The sequence below is a fragment of the Mus musculus genome, chromosome 9 (assembly GCF_000001635.26).
Source record: "Mus musculus strain C57BL/6J chromosome 9, GRCm38.p6 C57BL/6J".
Lineage (NCBI taxonomy): Eukaryota > Metazoa > Chordata > Mammalia > Rodentia > Muridae > Mus > Mus musculus.
The window spans coordinates 116,805,323-116,824,945 of NC_000075.6; the positions used below are offsets into that span (position 1 = coordinate 116,805,323).

At 44.0% G+C, this 19,623-nt stretch overlaps 1 protein-coding gene across 10 annotated transcripts in view; it reads right to left on the reverse strand.

Moving 5' to 3' along the window:
* Rbms3 (RNA binding motif, single stranded interacting protein) overlaps positions 1–19,623 on the reverse strand; it is a 1,057,168-nt gene that overhangs the window by 232,577 nt on the left and 804,968 nt on the right. For all 10 annotated transcript variants that reach the window (NM_001172121.1, NM_178660.4, NM_001172126.1 and 7 more), the window contains 2 exons: positions 17,417–17,574; positions 91–170 (listed from right to left, as the gene is read on the reverse strand). In NM_001172121.1, the coding sequence (NP_001165592.1) occupies positions 91–170; positions 17,417–17,574 (238 nt within the window). The remainder of the gene's footprint in view (positions 1–90; positions 171–17,416; positions 17,575–19,623) is intronic.

Below are 19,623 nucleotides of genomic sequence, written 5' to 3' on the forward strand. Positions count from 1 at the left end.
CCGCCTGTCCAGCACACAAGAGCATGTAAATTATTCAACAATAGCCATAAGCTTAAATGCTTTTTAGTGATTTCTAGTGGAATTTCTTACCTGGGATGCCTGGTGGTGTTTTCAGATATTTTCCATTAAAATGTTGAATCACCACTTCACATTTTTCCGTAGACTCCATTCTAGGGGGGAGAAAAGTATGGGGAGGTGAACATGAGGTTATAGACTTTTGTCGAGTTGTTCTTTTAAAAAATAACCAAGAAAGAGATGGACAAGCTTGCTTTGCCATATGCACATGGACTATCATCTGTTGCCATAGCTACTGTTAGGGACTGATGAGACACTGTGAGGTCCATGTGGATGTCATGGAGATAGCCTGAGACATTTTCTTCCTTCCACACAGGCCTCTTGGCAGTTGAAAGCACTCACTGGATGTTCACCGAATGACTGAATGCCTGAAGGAATGATATGGCCCTGAGAGACGAGGGCATGGAGGCTGGAGGAGGGAAACTTTACCTCCCCAGTAAGTGGTGGATGGAGCTAGGATGTGGACCAACACCCAGCCATGGTTAAGGCCTGTGCTGTAACAACTCAGCTGCCCTGTGAGGACGATGAAATTTATTTGAATAGCTTGCTGCCTGGGCAGGGACCAGTGGGACAGTTATCAGCCCCATGGTGCTTTTATTGAAAAGTCAATGTGTGAAAGATACCTAGAGGCAGTTATTTGGGGCTACCACAGGTAGCAAGAAGCTAAAAGCATGCAAACCTATCCTTGCTTCATTTTGGAATTTTGACTATTCTCCAATTTTTTATTTTTAATACTAAGTGCCCATATTTGTACAATGAGTTATTCTGTGTGTACAATGTCAGCATCTCATGTCTAACATACGGAGAGATCACTTTCAGCACCTCCCAGCATCACATTGACCTTGGAATGGCTGCCATGGCTCAGGTACATTTCCAAGAATTTTCAAAAAAATCTAATTGTATACGGTCTTGTTGTTTCTTCAATTGTATGTGTGTGTGTGTGTGTGTGTGTGTGTGTGTATACTTGTATCTGTGTGGAGACCAAAGGAAAACCTTGGCTGGCACACAGTTTGTTTCTTGAGGCAGGATCTCTCACTGGCCTGAAGCTCACTAAGGAGCCTCTACCGACACCAGCTCCATAATGTTCAATCTTCATTACTATATTTTTACTTAAGTGTATATTGGGGGGAGGGGTTGTGTGTGAATAGCACCTGTGGAGGCAAAAAAAGAGGAGTGAGATTCCCCCAGAGCTGGAGTTACAGGTGGCTGTGATCCACCCCAGGTGGCTGCTGGGAACTGAATTCATGTTCTCTGGAAGAGCAATACATGCTCATAATTACAGACTCATCCCTCCAACCCCATAATTGAAAATTTAAATATAATAAATATGTAAATTTAAATATATAAATACAGAGCAAGAAAGAGAAAATTTCATCCATTATTTAATGAGAGGAACCCTTAAACTATATGCTTCCTGTTTCTATAAGGTTTTTTTGTTTTGTTTTGTTTTTTTTTAAACTTCCATTTCTAGGAAGAAAGCAATTCTAATTCTGTTTCCCTATCTTCCCACATGAGATCTACTCACTGTTACCTCTTTGAAGAAAAGCTTCATCCTGGGTAGACACATGAATGGGAGAGGAAATGGGAGCCCTTAACTCCCACAGACGGTATATTAAGGGCATTTCATTCTTGGAGTTAAAGACAGAAGGCTCGTGCCTGGAGAGTCCCTTCTCTGTAAAGTCTCTCACTGAGCTCACGCAGATAACAGACAAAGGAGACTAAATGCTGCTTGCAAACCCCCCACAAATCAAATCCTTTCTCTTTGTCCTAAAATGACATGTAATTCTAAACGAAGACCAAACATAGCTGAAGGTTGCAATGTGCAATTGCTGATTTGGGGAATACAGAACAAGCTAAAAAGAAAATGGGCTGCTATCCACTCCACGTGCACAGCCAGCCTATTTTTACTCCGGTTTGAAAGTTTCAAGTCTCCCTTCTGGGTTCTAAATAGGATCATCTTTCCTTAAAGCCATTTTCTAGCTGTGGCGGGCCTGATGAGGGGCTCTTTCTAGGAACACAAAGGTAGCCGTGGAGATGGCTTGCTTTGGGTTCATTCAGATCTAACTAAGTAGATGTCTGCTGTGAGCCATTAGAGATTCTTTGAGAGAGTAAATGCAATGAACGACTTTTCTGTGACTGTCAGCTTGCAGCATCAAAGCATGGTACATTGTATCACTCAGCAGTGACAATTTCATTTGGATACACGGGGCCACACCTGATCATTGCAAAGCTGCCCCAGCAACACTGGCTCGGTGCCTCCAGGAGCTGACAAAGAGGCAGAGCCAATGTTCTGGAAACGGAACAAAAGTGAGACCTGTAGGTGAATACCCGTATTAGCCAGAACATGCCTATTTTCCTCTCAAGTTTCACAATTAAGTGCTCGGTGCAGCTGCCAGCTGAAGCTCTCTGAAATCTGGCCCATGCAAGGCTTGAAGCTGACAGGAGTGCTCTCAAGTCCCCACTGGCAGCAGCTGCCTTTACAGGCCCCTTGCAGCCATCCTGGCTCAGCACAGTGCCTCCATTCTTCTAGAAAGTAGCTGAGCCCTTCTGTGCCCTGCAGAACAGCGCCTGGGTGGGGTCAACCCTTCATCGGACAATGCGTTAACCGCTCTTAGGAGGCGCCAGGCATGGGGTAAAGCTTCAGGGGGCTTTTTAGGTCTGCTGTTTGAATGTAAACACATGTTCAAGGGTGTGTTTCTTTCTTGCCTCATGACTTATAACTGCTGGCTTCAGTCATTTGAAACACACTAAAGGATTCCGTTGTTGCTGCTGCTACAGCTGCCTCTCCCTCCAACTCTTCTTCCTTCTCTCTACCCACCTCCCCTCCTTCTCTTCCTCCTCCTCCCTCTCTTCCTCCTCATAAGTCTTATTCCTCCTCTTCCTCTTCTTCTCAACAACTACTACTGAGGAGGGAAACTGATATTATAGCTCACACAATTCACAGTCAAACTAAAACACACAAGAACCTGCTCCAGCACCGGTAGAATGTTCTGGATCAGGCTTGACACACAGAGGAAGGAAGTCTTGTGGAAACCCATGTTCAGCTAAACTCTCACCTCAACAGAGTCCTCTCAGGTCACGATCTGAAAGCTCTAAGCATTATAAGCCATGGATTTAAAAACAAATCCACTCCATTGTCACATGCTAGGCTTAATTAGAGGTTTCCGCTCTTGTGAAATGTTTGGTGTTTTGCAATCACAGGCACTGGATAAACTATTGGTGACATGGAGGAGCATCCAACTTTAGGAGCCAAACATCCTCATTTCTGGTAAGATTTACGCAAAGTGTCAAAGCTATCAGAGGAATTTTAATGACTAAAATGTGTGCTCTTTCTAGCATTTCAAAATTAAATGACGTCATTTGCTTCTTAACCCATTGCAGCATAGAATGCAATAGTGAGTCCCCAGGACAAGGGAAATTTTTAATTAATTAATTAACTAATTAATTAATTAATTAATTTTTACACTCCAGATTTTATCCCCTGCCCCTGTTCACCCTCCGACTGCTCCACATCCCGAACCTCCTCCCCACTCCCCACCCGTCTCCATGAGGACGTATGTCCCCACCCCCACCCCACCTGACCTCTAAAATCCCTGGGGCCTCCAGTCTCTTGAGGGTTAGGTGCATCATCTCTGATTGAACACAGAACCAAAAATATTCTTTTTAAAAAATCTGTTTTAGGTTTGTGCCTCTGTGTGTGTGTGTGTGTGTGTGTGTGTGTGTGTGTGTATGTGCACAGCATATGCATGTACACATACACACTCACATGTGCACTCATGGCACTCATATGGTAAAGGTTAGTCATCAAGAGACATTCCTCAGGCACCATCTATCTTCTCTTAGAGACAGAATCTACCCACCAAGTAGGCTAGGCTGACTGGCAACTTGCTCTCTTCCAGTTAATTGGGCACCATTCTCAGGACACATAACAAACAGTAAAGCAAACCCTGCTAGCTCCCCCTGCACACTCCACAACATCTTGGCGGTTCAGCATTTACGACTCACTCCTCTCGGCAATGTGCCTGTGGGCACTGCTTGGCATTGAAAGCTGTCTGGTTTTACTGTGCTGGGGATGATGCATGGGGCGTCAGACATGCTAAGAAAAGGCTTTGCCAGTGAGCCACATGCCCACACACACTAAGAGCCCCATTATTAAGTCAGCTTTCTTTAGGGATGTGGCCCTTGAGAGGTTACCCATGCTCGAGCAGATGGCCCTATAGCCATGTGCATGCAAGCAGCATCAGCTGCACTCAGTGGGTTTAAAGCTGGGCAGGGAATACATGAACCATGGAGATAACCATGGAGATTGCATTGGAGGAATTACAGGGGTGGGCAGGAACGGCATGGGTTTGATCAAAAGAGATCACGTGCATTTTCACACAGTAATGAAAAGGTAAAATAAATAAAAATGCACCGCAGTACTAAATAGTTAAAATTGTCTCAAGTTATTCTCTCCATTACAGAGATTTAAAAAAAAAAATCAGCATGTGACCACCATGAGCGTCCTCCCTGAAGACTGGTCGGCGGATGACCTGGTCTATAAGCGGTTCCTCCTATCTCTACTGAGATGTTTTAGAGAAGATAGACCACCGCTGTCAGCCTTGCCATCTGTCTGAGTTTCATTTCTGTTGCAGTGATAAAAAAAAAAGCAATTTAGGGGACAAAGGGGTTTATTTCAGCTTAAAATTCAAGGTGCATCCAGTTCATCACTGTGAGGAGGTCAGGACAGGAACTTCAATAATGCCTCACACGCAGTCAATTGGAGGGAAATGCTTTCGCGCATGCTCTCTTGCTTTAATGGGAGGAAAATGCTTTCGCGCATGCTCCCTTGCTTGCTTGTACTCTGCCCATATTTTTTCTCTTACAGTTTAGAATCTGATCCTAAGGCATGGTGCTGTCCACCATAGGCCGGGCCTTTCAGAGCAGTCAACTTAATTAAGGCAATCACCACAGACATGGCCACAGGCCAACAGGATGTATGAAATCCCTCATTGAGATTCTCTTTCTGGGTGATTCTATGTTGTCAAGTTGAGGATGACCGCCGACTCCTACATCCCAACATCCCTTCTAAGCTCCCAGGCTGGTTCATTACATCTCACTCAGGCTCTCTTCCTTCTTTATCCTACAGCCTCCTAACTGGAGAAATGTTCTTAGATGATCCTACCGATACACCCTGACATGGGATGACAAGAAAGGACCTTCATCTGAAGGACGTTGTTCTCAAAAGTCCACTGGAGATGCAGGTCCTATCATGGAGACAGCATCAGGCAATTTCAGACACAGAGAGATTCTCCAGAACTTAGATGCAAGACTATCCGAGAAGACCAAAATTAATTAACTAACTAACGAATGAAGGAATGAATGAATGAATGAATGAATGAATTAATTAATTAAAGAAGCCAGAGGAGCCATCACAGACTTGAGCAGGCAGAAGAGGTACAACTACACTGTTGAACAGGGTCCTGAACTAGATCCTAGGACAGGAAGAGTGTCGGACACCAGGAGCTCTTACTGACAAGATGACGTTGTCAGTTTCCTGATTTTTTTATGCCTGTTTATTTAAGACTCACCATGCCAGTAATGATGACTTTGGACTTCTGACAAAAGAGGAGAACTACCTTGAAGCTCATGGGTCGCCTAGCCTGAGTAGGAAGAACAGAAACAAGGGAAAGAGGCTGCCTGACAAGGGGGAGGAGGGGACCACTTCCTGGAGAGCTGTCTTCTGACCTCCACACAGACCATGATACACGGTGGTCTCGCCCCAATATTTCGTTTTTAATAGAGAAGAAATCTGAGCGATTCTTCCTTATTTTCTGCCGGTTTCAGCTCTGTGTCTGAGGCATTTGGCCTCTGCTTGTCCCTGCCACCTTCAGGTGGCAGGAGCTTCCTGGCATCAGTCTGGCTTCCATCTCTCTATCAAGGTTCAGTTCCCATGACTCTACCCACAGTTCTGGGCACTACCGTTCATCTTCATCTCCTCAATGGAGAAATGAATAACGCGCTGAACCCACACCCATCGACTTGACCAATGATAGAGAAATGAAAAAGTAACCACAGAAAATGTATATTTCAAAAAGCAGGCAAGGAAACAAATGGCTTTTCTTTTGACCCAATGCAGAAAGTGTCTTTCTCCCTCAGAGTCTCAGGTAAAGATGTGTTGCCTGAGAGTGTGTGACACTCTTCTCTATGTGCATTCTCATCTAATTCTATGTTTAGGCCAAACTGAGGTTTCCAGAAGGATCTTGGATTAAAGAAATTAGAAAATTAAAACCAAAATGGCTTGATCTCTTCTAAGCAAGCCATCTACAAACAGAGTCAAGAGAGACAGGCTGTCATCTGGGTAACCAGGCTTGGCAGATGGGTTCTCTGGGCATTTCTGTGTTAGTGTCCTTGACTCTGGTGTGGGGTTTTAAAGGAGCACATTGAGATCTGGAAGTGTTTGTCTTGTTTGTCTATGATGCTCACTACTGAAAGGGCTCAGGATTGAAGGCTCCAGGCCTAACCGCCCAGTGTGAATCCAAGGCCCCCCTGGGACACTAGTGAACCCTGGGCATGCTGAGATCCAGTGCCAGAGAACTTACCTGGCGTGCAGGGAGGCCTGAGGTCAACACTAGGCATCCTGTCCCCCGTCACCTCACCACAGCACAAAGCATACACTTTGAAGCTCAGGACTTTCCAAACGATTTTTTAATTAATCTTGACCTTAAGTCACATTTTATTCTTAGATAATAGGTTTGGCAGCCTCTTGCTTTGTGGCTTAACCACTGAGTCTTCTGTTTCCCAAACTTGCCAAATCTGCCCCCCACTCCTCCCCTCCCCCCCATATCCTTTACTTCCTTTTCCTCTTAGCAGGATTGTCTTTAACTTCCCAGCTCCCTAGAGATTTCTTCTTATCATTTACATACTTAAATATTTATATATTCCTTATTCTAAGAGTTGTCCTGCACACTGAATCTCAATCCTATATTTTATTTTGATCATGTGATGTTGTAGTAATTTGACATTATTTGATATTCAACTACTTATTATATCCAGTCATTTCCATAAAACCAATAAAATATAAGTTCACTAAAGCAGACTTCCCCTGTTCATGTACATCTCGGTGATATAGCATCTTAAGTAGTTGCTGGTATTTAGGAAACCAAAGGCATTTTAATCAGATGAACTAAAATGGGAAATGAATAAATGCATCTCATGTATCAGGAAGAGGCCTCAAGTTTTTAAATATAGAAAAATATAAATAAGATGTACAGGAGAGAGATACAAACAAATTATTCCTAGCCCATGCAGAAGTATGACCTGCCACCACAAAGATGTAGAGAGTCAAGGGGACAGACCAACTTACAGAAAGCTGGGGGAGGAAGTTTGGAAAACCAGAGCGCCTCAAATTTAACATGCAAGCAATAAGGGGCTGTATCTTCAGGTGTATCTTCTCTATAGATCTGAGCATCAGCCACTGGCCTGAAAACCCATGACCCCAGGGATGTGCCCTCCCCATTCTTTCTTAATTACTGTTTAGAGCAGGAGTGGGGGTGAAGGGGTTAACCAGGCCCAAATTTCTTGGGAATTCAGTTCACCAAGTACAGTTTCATGTGGGTAAAGGTTTTTTTTTCCAGAACTGTGTTTCCAGCCTGCAAACAGCTCCTTCAAAATCCAATTCTTGCCTGGGTCTGGGTCTGACTTAACATCCTTATGACCTTGTGATCGGTTGGAAACTTTTGAATGTATTCACTTAGCACACGGCTTGCTTCCACTGACCAGAAGGCTACGGACACCTTTGAATAGCATCTGAGGACTATGGCAACGTTTTCTTTGCTTTCTTGCAACCTGCATTCCTGAGCTTTCCAGATACACTTTTGAAAAATGGCTCAATTTATGGCGTCCTTAGTTCTGCTTCCATGAAAACGTCATGAAAGCTCTTACACAGGGACACAGCGTTTGAGGTAACCCAGATCTGTTTTCCCAGGCTGCTCATGTCTGTCTCCTGAATACACTATCTCATATAACCGCCTAGAAAAGGGCTGTGTTTTGGGTTTGAGGGACAACTAGTTGATTGATCAAGGTGGAGCTCTGAGTAGATCCAGAGGAAAACAGATGGCTCTGCCTTCTCCACCAGTGATCATATGTGTTGGATGATGAGAACACACACACACACACACACACACGAAACAGGAAGTGGCTGGAGAAAGAGGAAGGAGAGATAGCATACAGAGGACAAAGCTGGTAACATCAGCAGCCAGCTAATCTCCCCATGGGTCACATCTGCCCATCTGCCCAGCCACTGGAAGAGTTATTACAATTATGGACAGAAAGATTCTCTCTTTTCAGTGTCAGCAAACACAGCTGTAACCTGTGTTCATGCAGACACAGCTGCAGCAGGGAGATTACCAATCACTGAATTTACCCTTGAGAGATTTTCCTTGGTCACATTTGATTTCCTGGTTCCATGTGCCTTAGATATTAACGCCAAGAGGAATGCTGCAAAGTACTAGGCAGGGCTTGTTTCATTTTGTTTTGTTTTAACACATCAATGGAGCCAAGGTAGGTATATAGCTGAAGCATACCCCAAACAATAGAAACAAAACAATTTGATTGATTTGGTGGTCATTTAAAAACAGTCAAACATTTGCCAGCAAAGCAAACACTAGCATTTACTTAATAACATTTTGCAAAATCTTGCTGTGTTTGTTGCTGATTTTATTGTAAATCTCTTTTTCTTGTTATATTTCAGGAGGTGGGAGAGGACACAGAACAAGACGTGCCAGTTAGACAATAGAGCAATAAATCATTGATATCAAAGTCATTTTTAGAAAATACATGAGAAGTCTACATTCAAACCACCCTGAATATGCCTAGCCTTGTCTAGTCTAACCTTGTCTGGTCTCATGGGCTAATGCAGTCAGGCCTCATTAGTACTTGGATGGGAGAAAATATATGCAGGATTATTTTTAACCTACTATTTATATAGGATGTTACTAAGCAGGCTAGTATTTGTCTAAAACTCACATAAATCGGTGGATTTTATTTAATTGATGAATGAAAAGGAAGGATGGCAATGACTTGTTCAGACAGTCTGTTCATTCCAGAGGAAAGGGCAGAGCACGGTACAACCCACAGGTTAAAAGTCACCAAAGGAAGCAAGCCTCCAAGACATGCAAAAGGAGTTCACTGAAGAGGGAGGAAACGCAAACGAGCATGAGGGCCTCTGCGCGTGTGCAGACCTCTCATGCTCTTTCAGCCTCCCGGGGCACACTAAATGCTTTATTAAAGAGGGTCTGGGTTCCCAGATGTTGGAGCCTAATGAGTGCTCAACCCCACCCCACACCCAAATCCCTTCTCCAGGCCTACAGAGGCTTCGGCGGTCTCTCAAAAACACTTCTGTGTGATTTTCCTGCACAAATGGTCTCATGTTTCTGGGAATGGGAAACGGAAGCTTGGGCACATACTCATGTGACTTCAGATTTAGTGATTTATGTTGGGGTATGATCTTCATCTTCACAGGCAGGCTAGTCTGCTGCACATACTAGCTCCCTAGGAGTCCTGCCGACCAACATTCCCACCATAAAATTCTGTTTTAAGAGCTTTATGGCACAGCTCTAAAGTGCCACCCTGAGGGTCCCACCAAATTGTCTTAAGTTACAGGAGACTTTTTTAAAATAGAAAAGAAAACACAAGAATAAAATGGCTGCAATTTCAGACTCTATTCGATGTTTCTGGAACCCTGAAGAACTTTTTTTTTTCTGTGCACCCTACTGGCATTCCAATCAAAGCTTTGATGTTCACCGTTTTAAATATAAATTGAAGATAGTCCTTTTACTTTGAAGAGATGGTTATCAAAGAAGATTAATGTATAGCTTGCAAGTAAAATAATAATGGGGGGGGCATCTTTCTTTCTAGTCAAAGGAATTTCAGATTTCTTGAATGACTTAGGATCACATGTAGTGGTGAGGAATGGCCAGGGTGATATTCCCCGTGAATCATGGTGCAGGCTTTGTCCACTGAGAAAGAGATACATTCTCAAGACACATATTACAGCTTACTACATATGAATATAAGCGAGCTGCTCTCCCAGGAGACACCGAATCTCCCTTTGATGGGGTCTGCAATCCTGTGGGCTTCTAGAAGAACCAATCTAAGCTCTGAGTAGGGCTGAAGCTGTTTTCTGTTTTGGTTTTCTGTGACGGTGCACTGCTCCATGAGTTAGAGTTGACTTCTTGTCATCAGTCAATTCAGTTTTCTTGTGCATTGTGATAATCCAAATGAGCAAGCCAAACCTGAAGTGCTTCATTTAGTCATCAAGTTACTCAAGGGTGACTGGGGAAATAATTCGGTTCATAAGGGTGAACTGTTTACCCCGGAAGCAGGGCAATCTGGGTTGGATTCCTAGCACCACATAGTTGGATGGGCTTATAATCCTAGTGCCAGCTAGACAGAGACAGGCAGATCCCAAGGGCTCCCTGGTCAGCCAGCCTAACCTACTTGGTGAGTTGTGGTCAGTAAGTGACCCTGACTCAAAGGGAAGGTGGGAGGATGGACAGCATCTGAGGAATGGCATCTGAATTTATGCTCTGGGCTACATGTGCCCAAACACACTCACATGCATACACACACACACACACACACACACACACAGAGACACACACACACACCACAAACACAAACACAAACACATACATGCCCAAGCCAATGCATGTTCATGCAAAGCACGCACACACACACATGCACACCCTATGGGAGTAAACATTACACACACACACACACACACACACACACACACACATTGATGAAGGTTTACTATGTGTGACATCTCATTCTAGACCCTGTAAATAGGTACAAAGGCGTTCTGCCCAGGCGCTTTACAGACCGAGCCACCACTCTAACTGTAAGCCACCACTCTAACTGTGAGCCACCACTCTAACTGTGAGCCACCACTCTAACTGTGAGCCACCACTCTAACTGTGAGCCACCACTCTAACTGTGAGCCACCACTCTAACTGTGAGCCACCACTCTAACTGTGAGCCACCACTCTAACTGTGAACTTGGCATGCTTCATGACTGTTCGCTCAGCCCGAGTGTCTGCAGACTGCGCTCCTAGATTCATGTCAACGTCTCAGAAGTTAGACTCATTCCAGAGGGAGAAACTCAATTTAAAAAAATGCTTCTTTAAGGTGGGGCTGTAGCACTGGCCTATTTTTCTTCAGAGAATTCTTCCCTGACCTTCAACCCCAGACTGCTACCTAAATTAGATTCCACTGTTCGAATTCCTGTAGACATTTTTCCCCTCAAATGAAATTTATCATAGTTGTAACCAGTCCATCACTTTATATCTGTATTCTCCCACTGCTAGTGTTTTCTTAATCAGTGATTGATGGGGGAGAACCCAGTCCATTGAGGGTGGTTCCAAACCTAGGCTGGTGGTCCTGGAGTTCTATAAAAAAGCAGGCTGAGCAAGCCAGTAAGCAGCATCCCTCCATGGCCTCTGCATCAGCTTCTGCCTCCAGGTTCCTACCCTGTTTGAGCTCTTGCCTTGGATTCCCTCACAGGACTGTGATGTGAAAGTCAAATAAAGCCCTTTCTCCCTACATTGCTTTAATTGTGGTATTTCACCACAGCAACAGAAGCATTAACTAAGACACAGATCTTCCAAATAATTCTGAGAATCGGTCCTGACATACCAGGGTGATGCCTCTCCTGTGTGAGAGGGCTGTGGGTGTGTGCCAGTATTTGTGAATCCAGTTTACAGATGGCCATTCAAGCCTTCCATCAGCCTATGGAGTTAGTCAGTTATCATGGGAAATCAGACACTTCCTCCAAGTTCTCACATGACCCTGAAGCTGCTGATACTCTGAGCACAACTGCCAGGGGCATCTGTATGCAACCCAGCACCTTCTCTTGCTATGTGTGGTTGTTTGAATGTGTTTAACCCAGGGAGTAGCCCTGCTGGGAGGTGTGGCCTTGTTGGTGTAGGTGTGGCCTTGTTGGAGGAAGTGTGTCAATGTGTATGTAGGCTTTGAGAGCCTCCTCCTAACCATGTGGAGGTTAGTCTGCTCCTGGTTTCCTTTGAGTGTAACTCTTAGCTCCTCTAGCTCCAAGCCTGCCTGGATGCTGCCTTGCTCCTGCCTTGATGATAATGGACTGAACCTCCTAACCTGTAAACCAGCCCGAATTAAATGTCCTTTATAAGAGTTACCTTGGCCATGGTGTCTGTTCACAGCAGGAAAACCTTGACTAATACATTATGCATTAGCCCCAGGAGAATCAAGAACACTGTCCAATCATCTCTGCTTTGTGCTTCAGAAAGGGAATTCTCAAGGAAAAAGGTGAGTGAGAAAAAGGGGGTGGACTTTTAAAAGTAGCGACATTGAATGCCTGAATGCCGCAGCACCTAAAGGCACCTGCCTTAGAGCCTCACCATGCGAGTTCAAGGCTTAGAACACCCACGTGGAAGGAGGAAACCAACCCTTACAAGTTGTCCTCTGACCTTTGCATAACATGGGCTATAACACATGTCCCTTCTTCTCCACACACAATACAATAAATTTAGTAATATTTTTTCTTTTAGAAAAAGGAGGGACTCTGCAAAATTTTATTTCTAATCCTAATAGCAGAAGCAAGAGCCACCATTGTTCCAGAACACAGACCAAGTGCTACCGCATAGGTAGGAATATTGTCGGCTCTATTAGCACATGGTAGAACGATTTGCTTTATTAGCACACGGTAGAACTAAAAGCTCTGTCCTAGTCTGTGCCATCAGGTCAGCTGAGGGAGGTTCTGCTCCCCAAGATTTAAAATCTAAAATTCTCAGAGAAAGGAGGACTCATTCTACGTCCATTTCCCAGAAGCTGACAAGCAAGACAGGCTCACAGTTTCTGCTCTCTGCTTTCTTGGTGTTTGTTCTTTTAATTCTACTCGCCTTCCACAAACCAGTAAATCCAATACTGCTAGAAGAAAGGCCTGCTGAACATGCACTTATAATCCAGGCACTCGGAAGGCTGAGGCTACCCTGGGATGCAGAGGGTGTTACCATCTGGGACACAAAACCAAACAAAGAAACCACCTGGATGTCAGCACAAGAATTCAGCTGATGATTCAAGGGCATAGATCCAAGTTTTGAGAAAACTGAGCTAAACTACTTAGTAATCTCACAGAATGCTAACCATAAAGTTGACTGTCCACACATCCACACATCTACCTGTTCACACATCCATCTGGCAATCCACCCCCACCAACCCAGCTATGCCCCATTCTTTTTCATCCACCCACCTACTCATCAATCCAACCACCTACCCACCTGTTCACCCACCTACCCACTCATGCACCCATCCATCAACCTACCCACACATCCCCCCAGCAATACATCCAGGCACACATTCCCTGTCAATATATCTACCCTCCTACCAATTTATCACCCATCATCCAGGCACCCATTTGTTCACCTGTCTATCCAACCACCCATCAACCCATCTATGTATTCATCTACCAACTCACCCATCTAACAATCAAACAGAAAGAAAGAAAGAAAGAAAGAAAGAAAGAAAGAAAGAAAGAAAGAAAGGAAGAAAGGAGAGAGGGAGGGAGGGAGGGAGGAAAGGAAGGAAAAAGGAAGGAAGGGAGGAAGAAAGGAAGGAAGGAAGGAAGAAAGGAAGGAAGGAAGGAAGGAAAGATGGAAGGAAGAGAGGAGAGAAGAGGAGAAGAGAGGAGAGGGGAGGGGAGGGGAGAAGGGAAGAGAAGAGAAGAGAAGAGGAAAAAAAGAGAAAAGAAAAGAAAAGAAAAGAAAAGAAAAGAAAAGAAAAGAAAAGAAAAACCCCGTGTGAGAATACTGAAATAAAGTAATGGATTAGGTGCATCTATGATAAATTTTATTTGAGGAAAAAAAACTTTTAAAGGAATTTGAACAGTGGCTTTTAATTTGGCTTACAATCAGGGGTTGAAGGTCAGGGAAGAATTCTGAAGAAAAATGGGCCACTCAATACCTAAGAGCTGAGTAGGCAGAAGGCAGCAGAATGGCTGTTAACAAGGTGGTCAATCAAGAAAGGACATGTGACAGGAAGAACCATGACCAGAGATGTGACCCAAGCCAGAGATGACATTGGGAGGTGGGGTCCTGGGCTGAGAAATGAAATCACTCAGGCAATGCAAAAGACTCTGATGTGCCCTGACTTGAATTTGTAAGAGTTCCTTGTGGTTTTTATATGCAGAATACACAAGAGGAGGAAGAGGCTGCTGTTAGACCAGGGAGAATAATCAAGGGAAAGCCCCCAGCCTTCCAGGGTTCCTCCAGAGATGGAGCTGTGTGTTGTTCTTGTATGATTCCATCTGCCACGGTTGCAGTTTTGATCTGACGACTTGTGTTGTTAACTCCACCCTTTGCAGACATCTATGCTCCTTTCCCTTTAGGTAAACTCAAACTATACAACAAGGATTGACACAAAGATGAGCAAGTAGCCCTGAGTGCATACCCCCATCTATTACTTAAGTTCATGTTTAGTCCTATCCCATAATACTTAAGAAGGTAAATGTATTTGCAAACAGGCAATTAAATTAATAATGGGCCTTAATCCACCATGACCTGTGTCTGTAGAAGATTCATCTCCAAGTGCTAAAACTATTGAACTGAGCTACTCAGGGGCATCATAAGATGGAAATATTTAAAAACCACTACTCTCTACCACCCATCCATTCATCCAACAATGAACAAACAAAACAACCCTGCAAGCTGAGGGCAGACAGGATGGAAATTCTTTCCAGAAGGAAGATGAGTGGAAGAGGAGAAAGCCATCTACAAATCACAGAGAAGACGTAAGAAAACAACCACAAGATACCTTGATCACTGGCTTTTAGCTTCGAGATTGAGAAAACAAATTTTTTTTCTTATTTAAGCCAAAATGTTTTCTGCTGTTATAGCATTACTAGAAAACCAACATGTGGCGGATTAAGAACAAAAATCTAACCCCAAACCACATCCCAGGATACATTCTAGAAAATGTGTTCCCTTGACGAACTTAAAATATACTTATTCCTCAGGAAATTGATCAGAGGTGTGTAGCAATGGGGGATGGGGAACTGGGGATAGTCACCAGAAGGTCCCAGATGCCAGGAAAGAAAGAGGCTCCCAGGACCCAATGGGGATGATATTAGCTGAAGTACCCAACAAAGGGGAGAGAACCTGTAGAGACCATATCCAGAAGTGAATCATGGCCCCTGGTTGAGGGATGGGGTCACCCATCGATCTCCAAAGTTTTAACTCAGAATTGCTCTTGTCTAAAGAAAATTCAGGGACAAAGAGTAGAGCAGAGACTGAAGGAAAGGCCATCCAGAGACTGCCCCACCTGGGGATCCATCCCACATGCAGACACCAAACCCAGACACTATTGCTGATGCCAAGAAGTGCTTGCTGACAGGAACCTGATATAGCTGTCTCCAGGCCAGATCCTGACCAATACAGATGCAGACAACCATCAGCCTGAGCATGGGGAACCCAATGGAGGACTCAGAAGGACTGAAGGAGCTGAAAGGGTTTGCAACGCCATAGGAAGAACAACAATATCAAACAACCAGACTCCCCAGAGCTCCCAGGGACTAAACACCAACCAAAGAGTACACATGGGTGTCCTATGGCTCCAGCCTCATACATAGCAGAGGAGGCCTTATCTGGTATCAATGGGAGGGGAGGCCCTTGGTCCTATGAAGGCTTGACCTCCAGCTTAGGGTAATGCTAGGGTGGTGAGGTGGGAGTGGGTGGGTGGGTGGGAGAATACTCTCATAGAAGCAGAGGGAGGGGAGATGGGATAGGTTTGTGGAGGGGAAACTAGGAAGGTGGGGCTAAAATTTGAAATGTAAATAAGTAAAATAACCATTTTTTTTTAAAAAAGAGAGATTAATGTATCAGAGAGATTCTGAAGAGTAAGAGCTGGGGTAAGAGTCAAAAGATCTCAAGGAAATGTGCTCCACATGCAAAGCAAACTTAGCTGTCATTCGGTGAAACCTGCGTTGCTCAGACCTCTGGAAGCAGGTGATGTGCTGTCAACGTGGTGGCGCTCATAGACACAGGAGGTCGCACCTGTGCCATCTAGACCATCAAAAGCAGCTAGGGTCAGTGTTTCCAAAGCCTGACTACCTTACACAGTGGAGAACTGCAAGATTCCCTCCACTCTAATTTTTTTATTCTATTCACCAAGCATGCGCCATTCATATATCTCCTGGTCTACCCCTATAAAATATTCTAGAGTACAGTAATAATTTTATGATAGGGCACACGACCTCGGGATTTAAGCTAGAAGAAAGTAAGTTTCGCTGTTCATGTAGGGTTGAACCACTGGTCTACACTGTCCACACTCCCTCGTGACTCAGTATCTCTTTCTGCCCATGCTCTGGGGCTATGGTGACTCAGTTTCATTTTCCAGTATCTTATCACGAAATACCTTCTTTCTCTTTGAGGTCTCATTGGCTTTATCTTCCCATGAGAGCACAGCAAGCACGGTCCTCTCACTTTATTCCAGAATGAGACTCTCTTTGTAAACATTCCCTTAAAGTTAAAACTGCTCTTTCTTTTCTGGCGATGAAAGGAAAAAAAAATGTATTTTTCCTGTTCTGTCTAAAATATCAAAACCAAACTGCTGGTGCCTCCTAAATGCAAACACCTTGTTGGCTCCCAGTTCTATTTGCACTCTCCCTGGGACTTCCCATAACTGCTGCCTTCCAAATTCCCCCTTCTCTCTGCTCTTCACCATCCTTTCCCTCCATTAGACACTCACACATAAACTGTGCAGTGACAAAGACACTTTGGTCACTGCACAGGCGCATATTTTCTCCTTGTCTTTTGCTTTTTTGAAACGTATTTCAAGCTGACCATGCTGTGGATTTGCTATGTAGCCAATGATGACCTTGAACTTCTGATCCTCCTGCCTCCACCTCCCCCGCGCTCAAATTATGAGTGTGACATTATGTCTGCTTTACCCAAGGCTTCCTGTACGCTAGGCAAGCAATCTACCAAATGAGCTTCATCCTCAGCCCCAATGTACATGGGCGTCCTTTGCTTCCGGCTTCTTCTGATTGGGTTCTTTTGCAAATATAGACAGGACTGAATATTAAATGTGCATATGATCATGACCAGAGACATATAAAGTCTGTGTACGTGCTTCAGAGGACACAATGTACAATGTCATGGGTTTGTCTTTGGCTTGAAGTAAACCTACCGAAAGATGAAAGGTTTGATAAGCATTTTATTTTATTTCCCATATTCTATTGCTTTGGGCCCTAGATATTACAGAGGAATAGGGTTGAAAAGAAACAGTAAGGAAAGACACATTTCACATGGGTTCCTTACAGAGAAAGAGTTACCTGGCAAAGCCAACGCCCCTGCTGACTCCGTTAGCATCCCTCAGGATTCTGGTGGATATCACGTGTCCAAAGGGCTTTAGCATGTTCTCCAGCTCCTGCTCATCCATGGAGATGGGAAGGTTTGAGATGTATAGATTCGTAGGGTCTTGCTCTTGTTGCTAGGGGAAGAAAAAGAAACAAATGCAGTGAGATCTATGGACAAGCACTGCACTCAAATTGCAAACTAGAGTCTGACAGCCTCCTCCGTTCTCTTAGGCCAATGCTTCCCAGGATAGCTCCAAATGCCTGAGGTAGTCCAGGGTGACTGTCCTGGTTAGGGTTACTGTTGATGTGATGATATTGTTCCTCTGTGACTCCTGCTGGTGTCTAGTTCGCATAAAACTAGACTGCACAGTGGCTTAGAACTCATGACCCTCCTGCGCCAACCTCCCAAGTGCTGGGAGGATAGGCATGCGACTGGAGACAGGTGTGCATCACCATATCTGCCCACTCCCATCCTAGGTGCAACATTTCTCATAAAAAAAAATGCCATCCATGAAATCCAAGCTCTCTTGTAAAAATACACACAAGCTTATACTGGAGTTAAGCCCAGATGAGCACATATATAATCATATGGTATCCATGAGGCATCCAGAAATGCCACCTCAAATCTCAGAGGGCAATCTCATCTTTCCCATCTTTGTTAAGTGCTTGTGATGTGCTATGCATGCCTTATGCAAACTGGGCTGTGACAGCAACACTTGCATGGATTTGTCTCTTTTCATAGCCTCATGGGCAGGAGTCTCATTTGTTACTATAGATCTGGGCTATCCCGTTCACCTTCTCACCTGAAGGAAACAGTTTGTAGCTTCTCTCGGGTGTAGCTTCATATGGCCAGCATCACTACATTTGCACTTTGAGATTACTGGTGGTGTACTAAGAGTTCCTGAGCAAGTGTGGCATGGGTGCAGCAGCAGACTTTAACAGAGACTGCCCCTGAGTGTTTGGAGCACGTATGACATAGATCCACGAGACAAGGGACTCATTTGCAACCACAGTGGGACAGAGGAGGGCAGGGCAAGAGTTTACTGTGCATTTGATGGTGGCAATTAGCATTGTGAATTATTTCTGGGATTTTCTTCTTACTAGTTTCAGATTGTGGTTTACTACGCAGCTAACTGAAGTTCTGGAAGGTCAGCTAGTCGCCGGAGGGCAGTCTACAGCCACTGCCCTTGCTGCAGCACGCCCGATACACATCTCTGATCACAAATGCTGGATTGGTTAAGCCGTTCTTCTGGGTACTTACCATGCAGTTTTCATTCATGATTCCTGTACAATATCATTCTCATGTTGCAGAGGATGCATTCAATCACTATGTGCCCCTATGATACAGCCGACAAGTGTGAGAAGCAGGGCAAAGTCCCTAGACCATCATCAATGCCACAAGCTTTACTACTCTTTGACACTTCCTCCTAGTAGACCCGTGGGTACCATGATGTGAGCCAGAAATTCAGTATCAACATTACCTGAAGCCAGGTATGGGATGCATGCCTATAATCCCAGAACTTAGAAGGTAGAGACATGAAAGTTAGAAGTTTCCAGCTAGCCTCAGCTACATAGTAATTCTGAAGGCTATCTGGGCATCATGGGAGTCTCTCCCAAAATAAATAAAGTAAAAATAAATTTAAAAAATTTTAAGCATCACCTGGAACTGGTTAGAAATATAAATTCTTAGGGACACCTTGAGATAACGATCATGAACTCCAAAATCAAGCTGATTTTGACAAGCCCTCCAAACGATTCTCATAATGGCATCAATTTGAGAGATGCCATATCAGACCAAGCAGGAATACTTATATGTAAATGAGCTCATTATGTCCAATATTTCATTGAGTGGTAATACTGCTTATGGAAACTTTGTTTAGTAGCATAGGAAAAAAAATCCACAACTGTTAGCATTCTCTGTATGCGTGAACACTTTATAATTCGCATATGGATTAATAAACAGAAACATAGTTACCTGTATGCTAAAACAGTAGTATTGTCAGAAGCAAACCATGATAAGAACATCATGATTAATCACAAATATCAACGTAAGTTAGACATTTAATTGAAACACTATAATTTAGCCAAAACCAAACCAAACGAAAACAAAACAAAAACCACTATCACCACTACCACCACCACCAACAACAAAACTTAGCATCAAGACTAAACAAAATTAAACT